Genomic DNA, 12,592 nt, shown 5'->3' with positions numbered 1-12,592 from the left:
AGAAAAAAAAAAAAGAAAAAGAAGGGGCTGGTTGCCAGCGTCCCCTCAGCCCCCCCTCTGCTTGCATCTCTCACCCCTCACCATCGCTTCCCCCTCCCTCCCCTCTCCCCTTGCACTGCACCGCGGTGCCTTTGCTTTGCACGCCCCTTGCACGGCAGCTCACACTTACCAGCACGGCCGAGGCCTGTTGGGTAGTGGAGCAGCCAGGCGCGCTGCTGGCGTACTGGTGGCCGTGTGCCCGTCCTTGCTGTGCAGCTGTTCCTTCCCTCCTAACAACGTCACTGCTGCCGGCCCCAATCCCCGCCCGCCGTGGCTTTGGGGTCAGAGCTGCGCTCCCACCCTCCCCATCCCAGCCCCGTGATTTTGGATGAGCACAGTGTGGGGTGACCCGATGCCGCCCGTCCCTGCCAGGGCTTGGGGATGGTGGTAGGAAACCCCAGAGGTGTGTGAGGCTGTGGGGTTGCTGGGGGACCACAGGGATAATGTTTCAGCTGCAGAAATTTCATTGCTGCCACTCTCCAGGATAACACCAGGGTGCCCCACTCCCCGCTCCTTCTGCCGGACATCTCCGCCTGCAGCACTCAGCCCCCTCCTGCACAGAGCAGGCAGCACCCATCCCTGATGCCCTCTGCCAAAGCCAAGGGAGGCTTTTCCCCCTTTTCTGCTAAGGGGAAGGTGCTGAGCAAGCTGCGAGATGCTGAGCTGGATGCTGCAGGCATACGTGAGGCAGGAGTTGGGTGCTGCAGGGAGAGCTGCTCGGTCCCCCTGCAAACACAGAGCAAAGACCTTGCAGCAAAGCCATGGGTGGAGTTGCAGGCTGAGCATCTGCACGGTGCTCCCTTTCTGCAGCCCCCATTGCACCAAGGTGAGCCCCTGCTCCCCGCCAGCACGTTTCCCCAACCAGCACAGGGTACAGTGATGTCCCTGCTGTGACAGCAGCACAAGGAAACTGGGCCACTTTGAGATGCATGGTGCTGACACCTAAACCCTTGGCATCACGCAGGCTCTAACACTGACCCCAGGTGGGCTGTGACATGGCCCATGGCCAGCATGGGATTGGGCTGTCCCACAGGGAACCACAGACACCCTATTGTCGGGAGCCACTCATACTGCTCTCCCCTGCCCTGTTGTTCCCCCCCAGGGCAATGTTCCCTAGGGAAGGCGTTGGTGGCTGGAGACCTCACTCGTGAGGCTGCGTGGGTGACAAATGTGGCTTTGTTCAGTCTGTGCTGTGCTGCAGGACGATGGCCCCGCTCTCCTCCTGGTGCCACGCTGTGCTCAGTGCCCCAGAGGTGCTCAGGGGGTGCACTGGGGATGTGGGGCTTAGAGCATGCCTCTGTGCTTTGTGTGCTCTGTGTAATTCCTTGCTTTATCCCCTCCCTACTGATGTCCCCTTCCAATGGAGATGTCACTGCCTGAGTGCACCCCCCAAATCTGGATGGGTGCTGCTGTTGCAGCAACCATGAAAAGGGAGAGGGAGAGAAGAGCTTCCCCCTTCCACCTGCCCCAGCAGCTTTGAAACAATGGAAACCCCTCACTGATGTCCCTGAGCCCATTAGCATTGTGTGCTCGTGTGTACGGTTTGGAAGGCATTATGGGAAAAATATTTCTGCATAGATTTCCCATTGTACTGCAAGAGCGGTGGTCAGCGGAGGGCAGGGGCGGTGGGCAGAGGGAGGATCAGGGTGTTCCCAAAGGGATTTAAGCCCAAGGGGTGAGCACAGATGCTGCTGGGGCTGTCTGAGGCTCACTTTGCAGCTGGAGAAGTTTTCCTAAAGGATTGCCAGGGTGAGTAGTTGGTCTTACCAGGAAGATGTTTTAGATTTTGATAACCTTCTGATTAAAACAAAATGATCAGGGAAAAGTGGTCTGAGTGGGACTGATGGTGTGCAATGGGGAAATGCAGCTGGGGGTGGGGTGGGAAGGCAGGCTGGGTGTCTGACTGAGCTCCTGGACCCTTGAAGAGCAGATTATGGGACCAAACTCCATGCTGCACAGTGCAGCACCACGGGAATGTGAAGGCATGCGGTGCCCCTCGCTGTGGTCCTGGGAGCTCCCAGGGGAAGGCATGCAGATCCCAGCACCACCCAGAGCACCAATGTCCACCAGTGTGGGATTGCTGCAAGGCTGACATCCTTTTTGGTGACATTGGCGACCACGGTCCCCTGCCTGAGATGCGTTATTGTGTGTTTATGGTGCAGTGGGAACATCCCTGTGGCAGCCAGTGGTCCCCCCCGGTGCCCTCTGAGGCCATCCCCCAATGCAGCATCCTCACACTATCTCTTTGCTCTCCTGCAGATGCCGTGTTGGGGCCGCCTGCTTTCCACCTGGATGCTGCTCTTCCGCAGGAAGACCCCGGGCGGCTCGGTGCCCTCCAGCCTCCGCCGCTGCCTTTCCCCCTCTGACCTGGTTGCACTGGGAGTGGGCAGCACGCTGGGAGCTGGTGTCTACGTGCTGGTGGGGGACGTGGCCAAGACCACCTCCGGCCCCAGTATCATTATTTCTTTCCTGATTGCAGCCATTGTGTCCATTTTATCTGGGTTGTGCTATGCCGAATTCGGGGCGCGCGTGCCCATGGCCGGCTCTGCTTATCTCTACTGCTATGTGACAGTGGGCGAGCTGTGGGCGTTCATTGCTGGGTGGAATCTGCTGCTGTCCTATGTCATCGGTATAGGGCACTTCTGACCCTTCCAGTGCTTGGTGGCTGTGGGTTTGCCTAGCTCCATTGGAAGCATCCCCAGCAGTGCCCAAGTCAACACCATCACCTCTCCCCAGGTACCGCCAGCGTTGCTCGAGCCTGGAGTGCTACCTTTGATGAACTCCTTGGCAAGAGGATGGGGAGGTTTTTGGATGCCCATGCCTCCATCAACTCCGCAGGGCTGGCGGAGCATCCCGATGTCCTTGCTGCATGCCTGGTGGTGCTGCTAGCAGGTAATGTGCTTGCCCCACACCAGCCTATGGGGCAGGAGGATCCCTCTGCTGTCCTTCATTTCTACCATCCCCAGTGATGTTCACCGTAGTGTCACCCCAAGGGCACAGACAGCTTTGTGCTCTTCTCCCCAGGGCTGCTTTCCTTTGGAGTGAAGGAGTCCACCACAATCAACAAAGCTTTCACTGCCCTCAATGTACTCATCCTGCTCTTCATCACAGCCAGTGGCTTCATCAAAGGCGACCTGAGCAACTGGCAGCTGCGGGAGGAGGACCTGCCCTGGGCAGCCCATGGGGCCGGGTATGAGTGGCTCTGCAACCCAGTGCTGCCTTCATGGGGTTGTGGATGGATGGGTGGCCCCCTAATGCTCTCTCCTAGGAAATCCCACTTTCTCCTTTATTTCTCCATGCTCTGTTGACAATACGCCTTAGAGCCAAAGTCCCATCCTGAGACCCCTTTATGCCGTCTGACTCTTCCTTCTCTTCTTCCTCACAGGAACCAATCCATGTCTGACAACAAAACTGGTGTCTTTGGGGTGGGAGGCTTCATGCCGTATGGTTTCACTGGCATCTTGGCTGGAGCTGCCACCTGTTTCTATGCTTTTGTTGGGTTTGACTGCATTGCTACCACAGGTGAGCCAGAGGTGATGGAGTTGTGAATTCCACTATGGTGGTAAATCTTCTGCACCCATGCAGATGCTGCAGATCCACTCCCCAGCCTCACCTTGTCCTCCTCAGGGGAAGAAGTGAGGGACCCACAGAGATCCATCCCCATGGGCATCATCCTTTCCCTCCTCGTCTGCTTCCTGGCATACTTTGGAGTATCTGCTGCCCTCACCTTGATGATGCCCTACCACCTCCTGGACACCACCAGCCCCTTCCCAGTGGCTTTTGACTATGTTGGCTGGGGCACTGCAAAGCACGCTGTGGCTGTAGGGTCCTTGTGTGCCCTCATCACCAGGTGAGCGGGGGTCCTGGTGTACCCAGATGACCTGTGGACACCACACCTGTGATGCTGGCCATTATCTGATGGTAAGGGGGGTGACAGCCATGCCAATGTGGTCTTGAAGAGGTGATAGATGGTACAGAAGAGTGGGAGCTCCCCTGGGTGCAGGATGTCACCTCCTGAGCGCTGCCCTTTTCTCCTCTCTCTGCAGCCTCCTGGGCTCCATGTTCCCCATGCCAAGGATTCTGTATGCCATGGCTCGAGATGGGCTCCTCTTCAGTCCTCTGGCCAAAGTCAGTCACCGTCAGTGCCCGGTGGTGGCCACGCTGGTGTCTGGAGCAGTGGCAGGTGGGCAAGCTAATGAGCTAGCTGTTATCCACCAAGGTTGTTCTCATTCAGAGCTCCTATATAGAGCCCATATAGCCTGTCTATGGGTTCAAGCAACGTTTAAGGTTAAATTCATTGTGGGGGGAGCCAAGCAGAACCAGGAACCCTAAAGTGAGGAGCTGGGAAATTCCTACAGACGGTCTCTTGGAGACTCAGAAGGGGGTGCTGAAGGCTGGTGCTGTGCTGAGGGGCTTGAAGCATCAACAGCTTGAGCCCTGCTGCAGTGGTGACACAGGGAGAGCATGGCCCATGGTGTGCTCCTCATCCCCGCAGCTCTCCTGGCTCTCCTCCTTGACCTGAAGGCTCTGGTGGACACCATGTCCCTTGGCACACTGCTGTCCTACTCACTGGTGGCTGGCTGCGTGCTTCTGCTCAGGTGTGGCTGCAGGGTGGGCTGGGGGGTTGGGGACATACAGCATCACTGCCTGATGTTGAACATCTGCTCAGGTACCGCCCTGAGCCCTGCACCCAGGATGTTCCTGTGAGGAAGGTCCCGGTGGCACAGTCCTGGTGGCAGGCTGTGCTGCGGCCACCCCCCCATCCCACCCCGCATTCCTACACCGTGGTGTCCTGGGCTCTGCTGGCCATCGGTACACATGGGGGCTATGGGAGAGCTGGTGTGGGTGGACCCGTGGGGACGTGGCGGGGTGGGCAGGATCACGCCCTGCAGCACACGCTGAGCTCCCTCCTGCCCTCTCCTGGAGCCTCTCTCTCTTTCTGCTTTCCATGCTAAAAGCTACGCAGGCAGTCCCGAGCTGTCAGCTCCCACCCCGGCCCCCTGTCCCTTGTCACCGCAGGGAGCTGCTCCTAAGGCATTGACCCGTATCCCCGCAGCCGCGCTGCTCGGTGCCGTCAGTGGGCTTAGCGGTGCCGCGCTGCCCTGCCTGCATGCCTATGGGGCCGGCTGCGGGGCTGCCCTGGTTCTGCTGCTGCTGGGAATCCTGGTGGCCGCTCTGCTCGTCCGGAGGCAGCCCCAGAGCCGGGAGAGAGCATCTTTCATGGTGAGCAAAGCGGCCTCAGGGACCTTCCCTAGGGAAAGGGATTTGGGGGATGGAGCACCTGCAGCACCTCCTGCCCCAGTGCAGCACCCATCAGCCAAACCACCCCATGAGCACCCATTTCCACAGCAGGGGCTGGGTGGCAGCACCCCTCAGAGCCCCATATCCCAGTGATGGGGTTGGGCTTCCCCTTGCCATAGCCACAGCACAGAGCCCAAGTAGGCTGCAGCTCCCCCAAGGGGTCCAGGCTGACCCCATGACCTGACGGCTGTAGGTTCCCTGCCTGCCCTTCCTGCCACTGCTCAGCATCACTGCCAACAGCTGCCTGATGGCACAGCTCAGTGCGGCCGCATGGCTGCGGTACCTGCTTTGGATGGCCCTTGGTAAGCCCTGCACCTTGCTTTGCTCTGCTGGTGGGAAGTGGATGGTGGAGAGATGCCTGCTTTACTAGGAAAGGGCAGTGGGAGCATCCCGTCCTCTGATCCATGGCCCAAAGAGTTTGGAGGAGAGGGCAGAGAGCCCCCCACTCTATTCTGCCCACTCCCAGGTTTCTTCATTTACTTTGGCTATGGGATCTGGCACAGTGCTGAGAACCACCAGCCCCGGGAGCTGCAGGAGGACAGCGCTGGGGATGCAGTGCCCATGTGCCTGGGGAGGGCTGGAAGGGACGGCCTGGTCCCCAGCACCTGGCTTCATCCACCCTGTGCACAGGGAGCTGCTGTCCTTGAGCAGCCCCAACCCTCAAGGCAAGCCCCTGCCAAAGGAGCTTTGTTCAGAGAGGATAAAGCAGTCAAGCTTTTTTGCTGGTTTTGTTATTTTTCTGCCACCCCACCAGACCCCAAAAACACTGACACTGGGTTCTCGAGGCTGCTGCTTCTCATCAACTTGTCATTGTTACAGCCAGTAGCACGTTGGCCTAGTGCACAACTCACACACACACACACAAACACACGCACAGACACCCACACCCCGACTACACAGCCCCAAGGAGGGGACAGACTGATGACAACCTCTGGAGTGGTGACTGTTCCACCACGCTCATGTGTGCCCAGGGGAAAGTGCTGTGTGCATCCAGCCCATACCTGTGTCCATCTATGTGCGGTGGCCCCACGGCCCTGTTGGAGTCCCCTGGCTTGGAGCAGGGGGATGTGACCTGCTGGCATCCTGTGGAAGGATGCTCTGCTCCCAGGTGTGCATCTCTACCCAGCACTGGGAGAGAAGATGAGGCTGGTGGTGCCGGCTGATTGCAGAGGGACAGGCAGGGCTCGGCTGTGGTGTGGCAGTGAGCAGGGTCATACCTGGGCGTGGGAAAGGTCCCTGGGAGCTGATGCTGGAGATGGAGGTGGCAGCAGGGAGCTCTGACTGCCCACCTGCCCCAAGGAATGGGACCAGCACATCCCATGCCCATCCCACCTCCAGGCAGCACTGATGCTGGATACTCTCAGAGCCAAGTGCTAGGTCAGATCCAACCCCCACACACGTCTGTGAGTTCCAGCTGACCCTGCTCACCCCCAGAAAAGGGGTGTGGGAATGGCACAGCGTGCCCCCCCCTGCAGCAGAGGCCGGGGAAAGGCAGGTGCAGGCGTCCTGGGAAGTGCTCCATTGCACAGGGCCACCCCAAGGGCCAGCCCTGGAGTGTGGGGGCACTCCTAGCCGTGCCACCCCCTGGGCTGTGCACTACGTGGCGATGAGAGGCACGTCACTGGCAGCAATGGGGAAGGGGCAGCCATCCCCCCCGTTGAGCACGCGGTACAGCAGCTCCTCCTTCTCGTGGTGAGCCTGCTCCCGCAGCTTCGACTCCTTCTCCAGCGCCCCACGGATGGCCAGCAGCTCCTCTGACAGCTGCCTGTGGGCAAAGGGCAATGCTGTGGGATTCAAGTCCCCACCACTGTCCCTTGTGCCTCCTCAGGTACCACCCTCGACCATGAAGCTGATGGATGTGTGCTTACCTTGTCATCACCAGGTGGTTCTGGGTGCGCACCTGCAGGTCCTCATTCTCTTGCTGCAAGGTCTTCACCTTCTCCTCCAGCAGAAGGTTTCTCTCTGCCTGCAAGGGGAACACCAGGGTGAGAAGAGGGCTGGGGAGCACCCACTTGTGTTCCCCAGTGCTGCGCTCAGTGGGAAGCCATCTCAGTGGCACCTCCCTGCCCCAAGGGAGGAACCAGGCTCCATCCAGCTTCACTCAGCCACAGATACTGGTCAGTATTCAGGTGGGGAGAAGAGATACATTCGGGTGAATATCAAGAGATAGAAAGACCAAAACTCATCTGCACCCCTCTTGAACCCACCACACTCTCCAGGTTCAGCAGCTTCTTGTCCAAGCCGTGGATATGCTCATTTTTCATCTCGATGACAAAGTGCAAGCTCTCCAGCTCCTGCTCCCAGAAGGGACTGGGGCTCCCATGCTCCTAGGGTTACGGGGGAGGAGGGTCAGAATGGCAGCGGGGTGGGCACTTGGTGCTTCCACCTTGGCTTATTTGCCCATGTGTGACCCTGCTGGGATGGTGCTCGCAGCTGGGGTCCTTCATGCCCACAGTGGGTTTGTACATTCAGTGTGCCAAGATTTGCCCTTCACTCTTGTTCAAGAGACCCAAACAGCCCACACGCCTCCCAGGAATGGCATTTCACCCCTTTAGCTGTCCCAGTGCCCCCTGTGCATCCGTTGCTGGGCTCCATCAGAGAAGCTTTGTGCCAACCTCCCAGGGACAGGACACCTCCCTGACACCAATATGTGCCCTGGGCAGCCTGATCCAGTGGGTGGCAGCCCTTCCTTGGCAGGGGGTTGGAACTGGATTGGCTTGAAGGCCTCTTCCAACCCAAGTCATTCTATGACTCCACGATATTTGCACCCTGGGTGTCCTTCAAAGGCCACCAGCTGTGTGTCCCAGCACCTCGATGTGCTTCTTGTAGTCCCTGCTCAGCAGTGATTCCTCCACCCGTTTCATCCTGTCCTGGAAAGACTGCAGTTGGGACTTCAGCACGGCGATGGTCTCCTGGGCAGCAGGGGAAGAAGCAGGAGGCAGCTGGGATTTTTTCTCCAGCAGAGGCAGCCCAATAACACCAGGACTGCACGGCACACCGGAGACCCCAAGATGGTCCTCCTAGGGCTGAGGATTTCCCCATGGGTACCTGTAAAGCTTCTTGGGACTTGTGGTGGGACTCTGCCAGCAGCAGCTTCTCCTGCTCGTGCACTCTTTGGAGCTCTGTCGGGGAAACAAGAGCTGAGTGTCACTGGCACGAAGACACCAGCGGTGGCATCCCCACGTCCCACAGCCCCACACGAACTGGAGAGGCTGTGGGGAGCGGATGGGGGTTGTGGGGAACATTGCTCCGCCCAGGGATCTCACCTTGCAGGGTCTCCTCATGCTCTCTCCTCAGGGCATCAAACTTCTCCTTCAGCTCCAGGTCCTCTCCCTTTTCCACCTGGAGATGACAGACTCTGAATGTCCCATAGGCTGTCCCTGCAGCCAAGCAGTGCACCCCGCAGCATCCTGATTCCTGACCCACCTGGGTGCTGGCACCTCGCTGTTCCTCATTCTCTGCCGCCCGGGCTCCTCGCAGCCTCTCCTCCTCCTCCTGTCCTTGGAGCAGTTTCACTGCCTCAGCACCGTGCTCCTCCCCCAGCGCTGCCTGCTCCTTGCCGGCTCCATTGGCTGCAAAACATACGGGGCTGAAACCGGGAACATCCCGCTGGTGTCAGCCCCTCCGTTCTCTTCCACTGGACAAATCCCTCCTCCCAACACACTCAGTGCAAATTAGCACTAATTGGGATGGCGTTAGCAGGCTGTGAGAGGAGGCAACCCTATTGCCTCCTGCCCCGGGGATGGCCGATCTGTCCAAGATGATGGGATGCCACTACGACACCATTGGGATGCCACTGGGATTTCTTCATCCCTTCCCGTGCTGGAGCTGGGGCATCACCCCGAGCCTCCATCAGCCTCATGGGGACTGTTTTACTGTTTTACTTTTGTAGCAATGCCCTGAGTGAGTGCGTCGATGGAGACAGACATTTCCTTCTCACCATTCTCTGTCCTCCAGGCGCTGAGCTCCTGGCCAGGCGCTCCCTGCTGTTGCTTGCCTTTTTGCTGCCTCTGGCCAAGAAAAACATGATATGCACAATAGGATGGGACAGCAAAACTTCTGTCCGAGTCCCTTTCACCCTCCTCCATCCCTATTTCCCTGGGATGCACCGTGACCAAATACAAACCCCATTAGGGAGCCTGGCTGGAGAAAAAAGCAAAGCAAAGCAAACAGGAGCGGTGCTGCTCCGCTCCCTTGCTGCCCCTCTTTTGCAGCTGCACGGAAGCGTGCTGCCAGAGAGCCGGGAACGCTGAGCCTCTGGGAAGCCCCGGCTGCATCTGCCCTTCTATGGTGTTGGTGGAGGCAGCCGGGATTTGCCGTGTGCAGTGTGAACGCGGCATGCTGAGGTCGGGCTCTTCCCTGCCTGCAGCTCAGCTCCAGCCCCGAGCTGATCCTTCAGGGCATTGGGAATGGGAAATGGGGATTTAAGAGCCAGGCAAGCCTGCCAAAGGGTTCCCTGTGTCTGAGACTCAGTTGCGGGAAGGGTGCAAGGTGGAAATGCCACGGCATGTTCTGTGCCTCACATGGCTGCACAATGGCCATGGAGGCTTTGGGGACACCTTCCAGAAGTAGGTCTTAGATGTAAATCTGATCAGAAGACTGTGAGAGGGCATGGCATGGCACAGCCAGGGGGATGCAGCCCAGGGTGCTCAAAGCAGCATGAAGGTGATGCTGAGGGACCGGCTGTGCACAGACCATGTCCCCAGCACGGCTCTGGGGCACTTTTCCCTCTCTCCTGTGCCCACGTTCAGTGGAATGGAGCCTCAGAGCCTCTTTGCTGCCCATCAAGTTGATTTCAGGCAACTACATCTGCTCCGGAACCATTGCCTGGGGTGAGAAGTGTGTCAGCCTTTCCAGATCTGAATACCTGCCCTAAGTCTGCAGGTGACAGCACCTCTGGGAGCAACTGAGTGTCTGCAGCTCAATGAGCTCTTGAGTGCTCCTCTATCTTGGAGGAGAGCTTCATCACAAAAACCAAAACCAAGTGGCTGAAAGCTAAACACGTGTACAGCAGCCCCAGAGCTGCTCTGGCTGCAGCGGGGTTTGCACTGGGAGAACCACACAGAATGTCTGCAGGTGCTGCTGTTCTGGTTCTGCGATGTTTCAGCATGAAGACATTTGGAGAGGCATTCAGGTTTGGAGAGGCTCATGCCAAAACCACCCTCTAGCTTAAAACAAAATTAAAACATACATGTATATACTCAAATTCTTACAACAAAATATTTCTAACGGTGGAGCAAAACTGTTCAGGGCCAGTTCTGAGCAGTTTCCCCCTGAACCTGCAGCACCTCGAGGTGTGTGTGCACCCATGCACCTGCAGGCAGCTGTGGGCTTCTGCCTCAGCTCTCAGTGCTTTTGTGCGCTGTGTTTTCTTCCTCTTTTCCTGCTTTACGCGAAGCAACGAAACCACGCAATGTTGTGGTAAGCAAATGAAATCACACAGAGGCAGGAAACGAACATTCAAATCCCAGTTGGGCTGCTGGGTATTGCTTAGTGCCTGTGGAGAGGGGGGACAGGATTTGGCTGATGGCCCTAAAGCACCTCCCTAGGTCTCAGCAGATGCTCAGTGCAGGGTACATGGGGCCTGCATTCTGCTGCTCTCCTGCAGCGGTTGTTTCAGGGTGATTCTCACCCCTGTACAGTCGGATCAGCCGCCGACAGCCCCACGTTTTGCATTCTGACCTTCCCCTGCCTCCCGCTGCTACATATAGTTCCTATATCTCCAAAACAAACTCACCCCAGCCCTGGAAAGCATCCAAGCCTCAGCCCTGATCTCTCTGAAAGGCATCCAACCAAGCAGTGAGCACAAATGGAGGGGAAGGGGCCCCTGGAGCCGGGCTTCCACCTGCCCCCACTGCTTTATCACAGAATCATTGAATTGTAGGGTTATCAGCCGCTGTTGCTGGGGAGGATGTGGCTGCCCAGCAGTGCCTCCCCCGGCTGCTGCTGCACCCCAAAGTCACCTCTGCCATGGGGCCGGTCACATTCCCCCGTGGGGACCCCTCTGTCCTGGGGGTTTCTGGGGTTCCCCACCCCAAGGGATGTGCTTCAAAGGCCCATCCATCAGCAGTGGGAGGGTGGAGGTCTCACACTGCGCGCTGCGGTGCCCTGGGCAGGAGGACATGGGTGGCTGTGCTGTGTGCCTTCCTTTACCTCTTTTGGCCATAAAGGGGATTTTCAGCGCTGCTTTCGGGATTAATGCACCTGAGTCATAGCAGCGGGGACGTTGTGTGGGGTGCAAACTGCAGCAAGCTGAGTGGATGAACAGAAGAGTTAGAGAGCGGGCGCAGGAAGGGAGGTGTCTGCAGACTGAAATTTCCGCATTTCGGTACATGTGTGCTTCTCAGCACCTGGGGCCGTGGGGCTGTGGGTTCTCCCTGCCCCGTGCCCCCCTTCCCGCAAGCTCTCAGCGTCATCAACCAGCCCAGAAGCATTTGGTCTCATGACACAGAGAAGAGCGGTTTTTTCCATGATACAGAGAAGCAGCCAAGCTCTCGAGTGCTGTAAATAAGACACTTGCTGGCTGCGGGGCCGTGCCTGCTCCCCCCCCACATCCTGCAGTGTTTCAGCTGTGTGTTCCCACTGCCCCCCTGCACAGGGCCATGGGGGCACTGCGGGGCTGTGCCAACTTCCTTGCTGCCCATCCAGCACCCATCGACAGCAGCACGCAGCACATCCAACTCACAAACAGCCCTGAGGCCAATGGTGGGGGGTAAAGGAGTGTGAGCGTGGCAAAAAGAAAAGGGTGATAATGTCTGAGGTTTAACTTGCAGAAGACCTCACCCGTGCGCTGGAGGACTCAAAGCATTTCCCTGGAAGAGTGTAACTTTGGGCAGGATGGGTACATTGGAACAAGGGTGGGGAGGGGGGAACCACTTCTGGGACATGGAGGATGCTATGGGAGGATGGCAAGCATCAAGCTGGGGACGAATCCTATGTGAAATAAGCACTTCTAACACCATTACACTGATGCTGCACCCCCTCGGTATGAGCTTCCACGTGCTGTGGGGCTTCTCCCCCACGTGGATGCAGCACGGCAGGTGGCTGCTCCGGGACCGGGACCTCCGGGACCTCAACAGCACAGCAAAGTGGGGCTCCCCGCCACCCTAACCCCACACAGACCCCAACTCCACGCAAACCAAACTCCGCGCAAACTCCCAGCCCCAAACCGCATCTCCACGCCAGCTCCCACCTCCCTCAAGCCCTCACCACGCACCCCCAGCCCGGCTCCCGGCAGACCCGGCTCCACTAC

The 12,592-nt window shown here is 58.2% G+C and overlaps 2 protein-coding genes across 2 annotated transcripts; one reads left to right on the top strand and one right to left on the bottom strand.

Moving 5' to 3' along the window:
- Positions 1-63: 63 nt before the first annotated feature.
- Positions 64-6,503, top strand: LOC100547801 (cationic amino acid transporter 2-like). Its single transcript, XM_031555663.1, is given in 12 exon segments — positions 64-2,668; positions 2,776-2,931; positions 3,064-3,229; positions 3,425-3,561; positions 3,667-3,889; positions 4,086-4,222; positions 4,535-4,637; positions 4,709-4,851; positions 5,096-5,262; positions 5,534-5,642; positions 5,807-6,189; positions 6,192-6,503. Coding segments are annotated over 12 exon segments (2,406 nt in total). The 5' UTR covers positions 64-2,298.
- On the bottom strand, positions 6,121-10,274 carry CCDC69 (coiled-coil domain containing 69). The gene is made up of 8 exons (XM_003210398.4): positions 9,281-10,274; positions 8,767-8,912; positions 8,607-8,682; positions 8,389-8,462; positions 8,151-8,252; positions 7,548-7,667; positions 7,209-7,306; positions 6,121-7,105 (listed from the first exon to the last, which is right to left on the bottom strand). Exons 1-8 carry the CDS (start codon positions 9,426-9,428, stop codon positions 6,937-6,939), a joined length of 933 nt encoding a protein of 310 aa, XP_003210446.1. The 5' UTR covers positions 9,429-10,274; the 3' UTR covers positions 6,121-6,936.
- Positions 10,275-12,592: the final 2,318 nt, after the last annotated feature.

This window comes from Meleagris gallopavo, chromosome 15 (genome assembly GCF_000146605.3).
Source record: "Meleagris gallopavo isolate NT-WF06-2002-E0010 breed Aviagen turkey brand Nicholas breeding stock chromosome 15, Turkey_5.1, whole genome shotgun sequence".
Taxonomy (NCBI): domain Eukaryota; kingdom Metazoa; phylum Chordata; class Aves; order Galliformes; family Phasianidae; genus Meleagris; species Meleagris gallopavo.
The sequence above is the reverse complement of the archived record's forward strand: the minus strand, read 5'-3'. Positions and strand labels throughout refer to the sequence as shown.

Excerpts from the sequence above, each read along its gene's own strand:
- CCDC69 (XM_003210398.4), bottom strand. The coding sequence starts at position 9,428 with ATGGAGGAGGGTGAAAGGGACTCGGACAGAAGTTTTGCTGTCCCATCC. Across the intron at positions 8,913-9,280 it reads CGCCTGGAGGACAGAGAATG|CCAATGGAGCCGGCAAGGAG; the intron begins GTGAGAAGGAAA and ends TATGTTTTGCAG. Across the intron at positions 8,253-8,388 it reads AGTCCCAAGAAGCTTTACAG|GAGACCATCGCCGTGCTGAA; the intron begins GTACCCATGGGG and ends CCTGCTGCCCAG.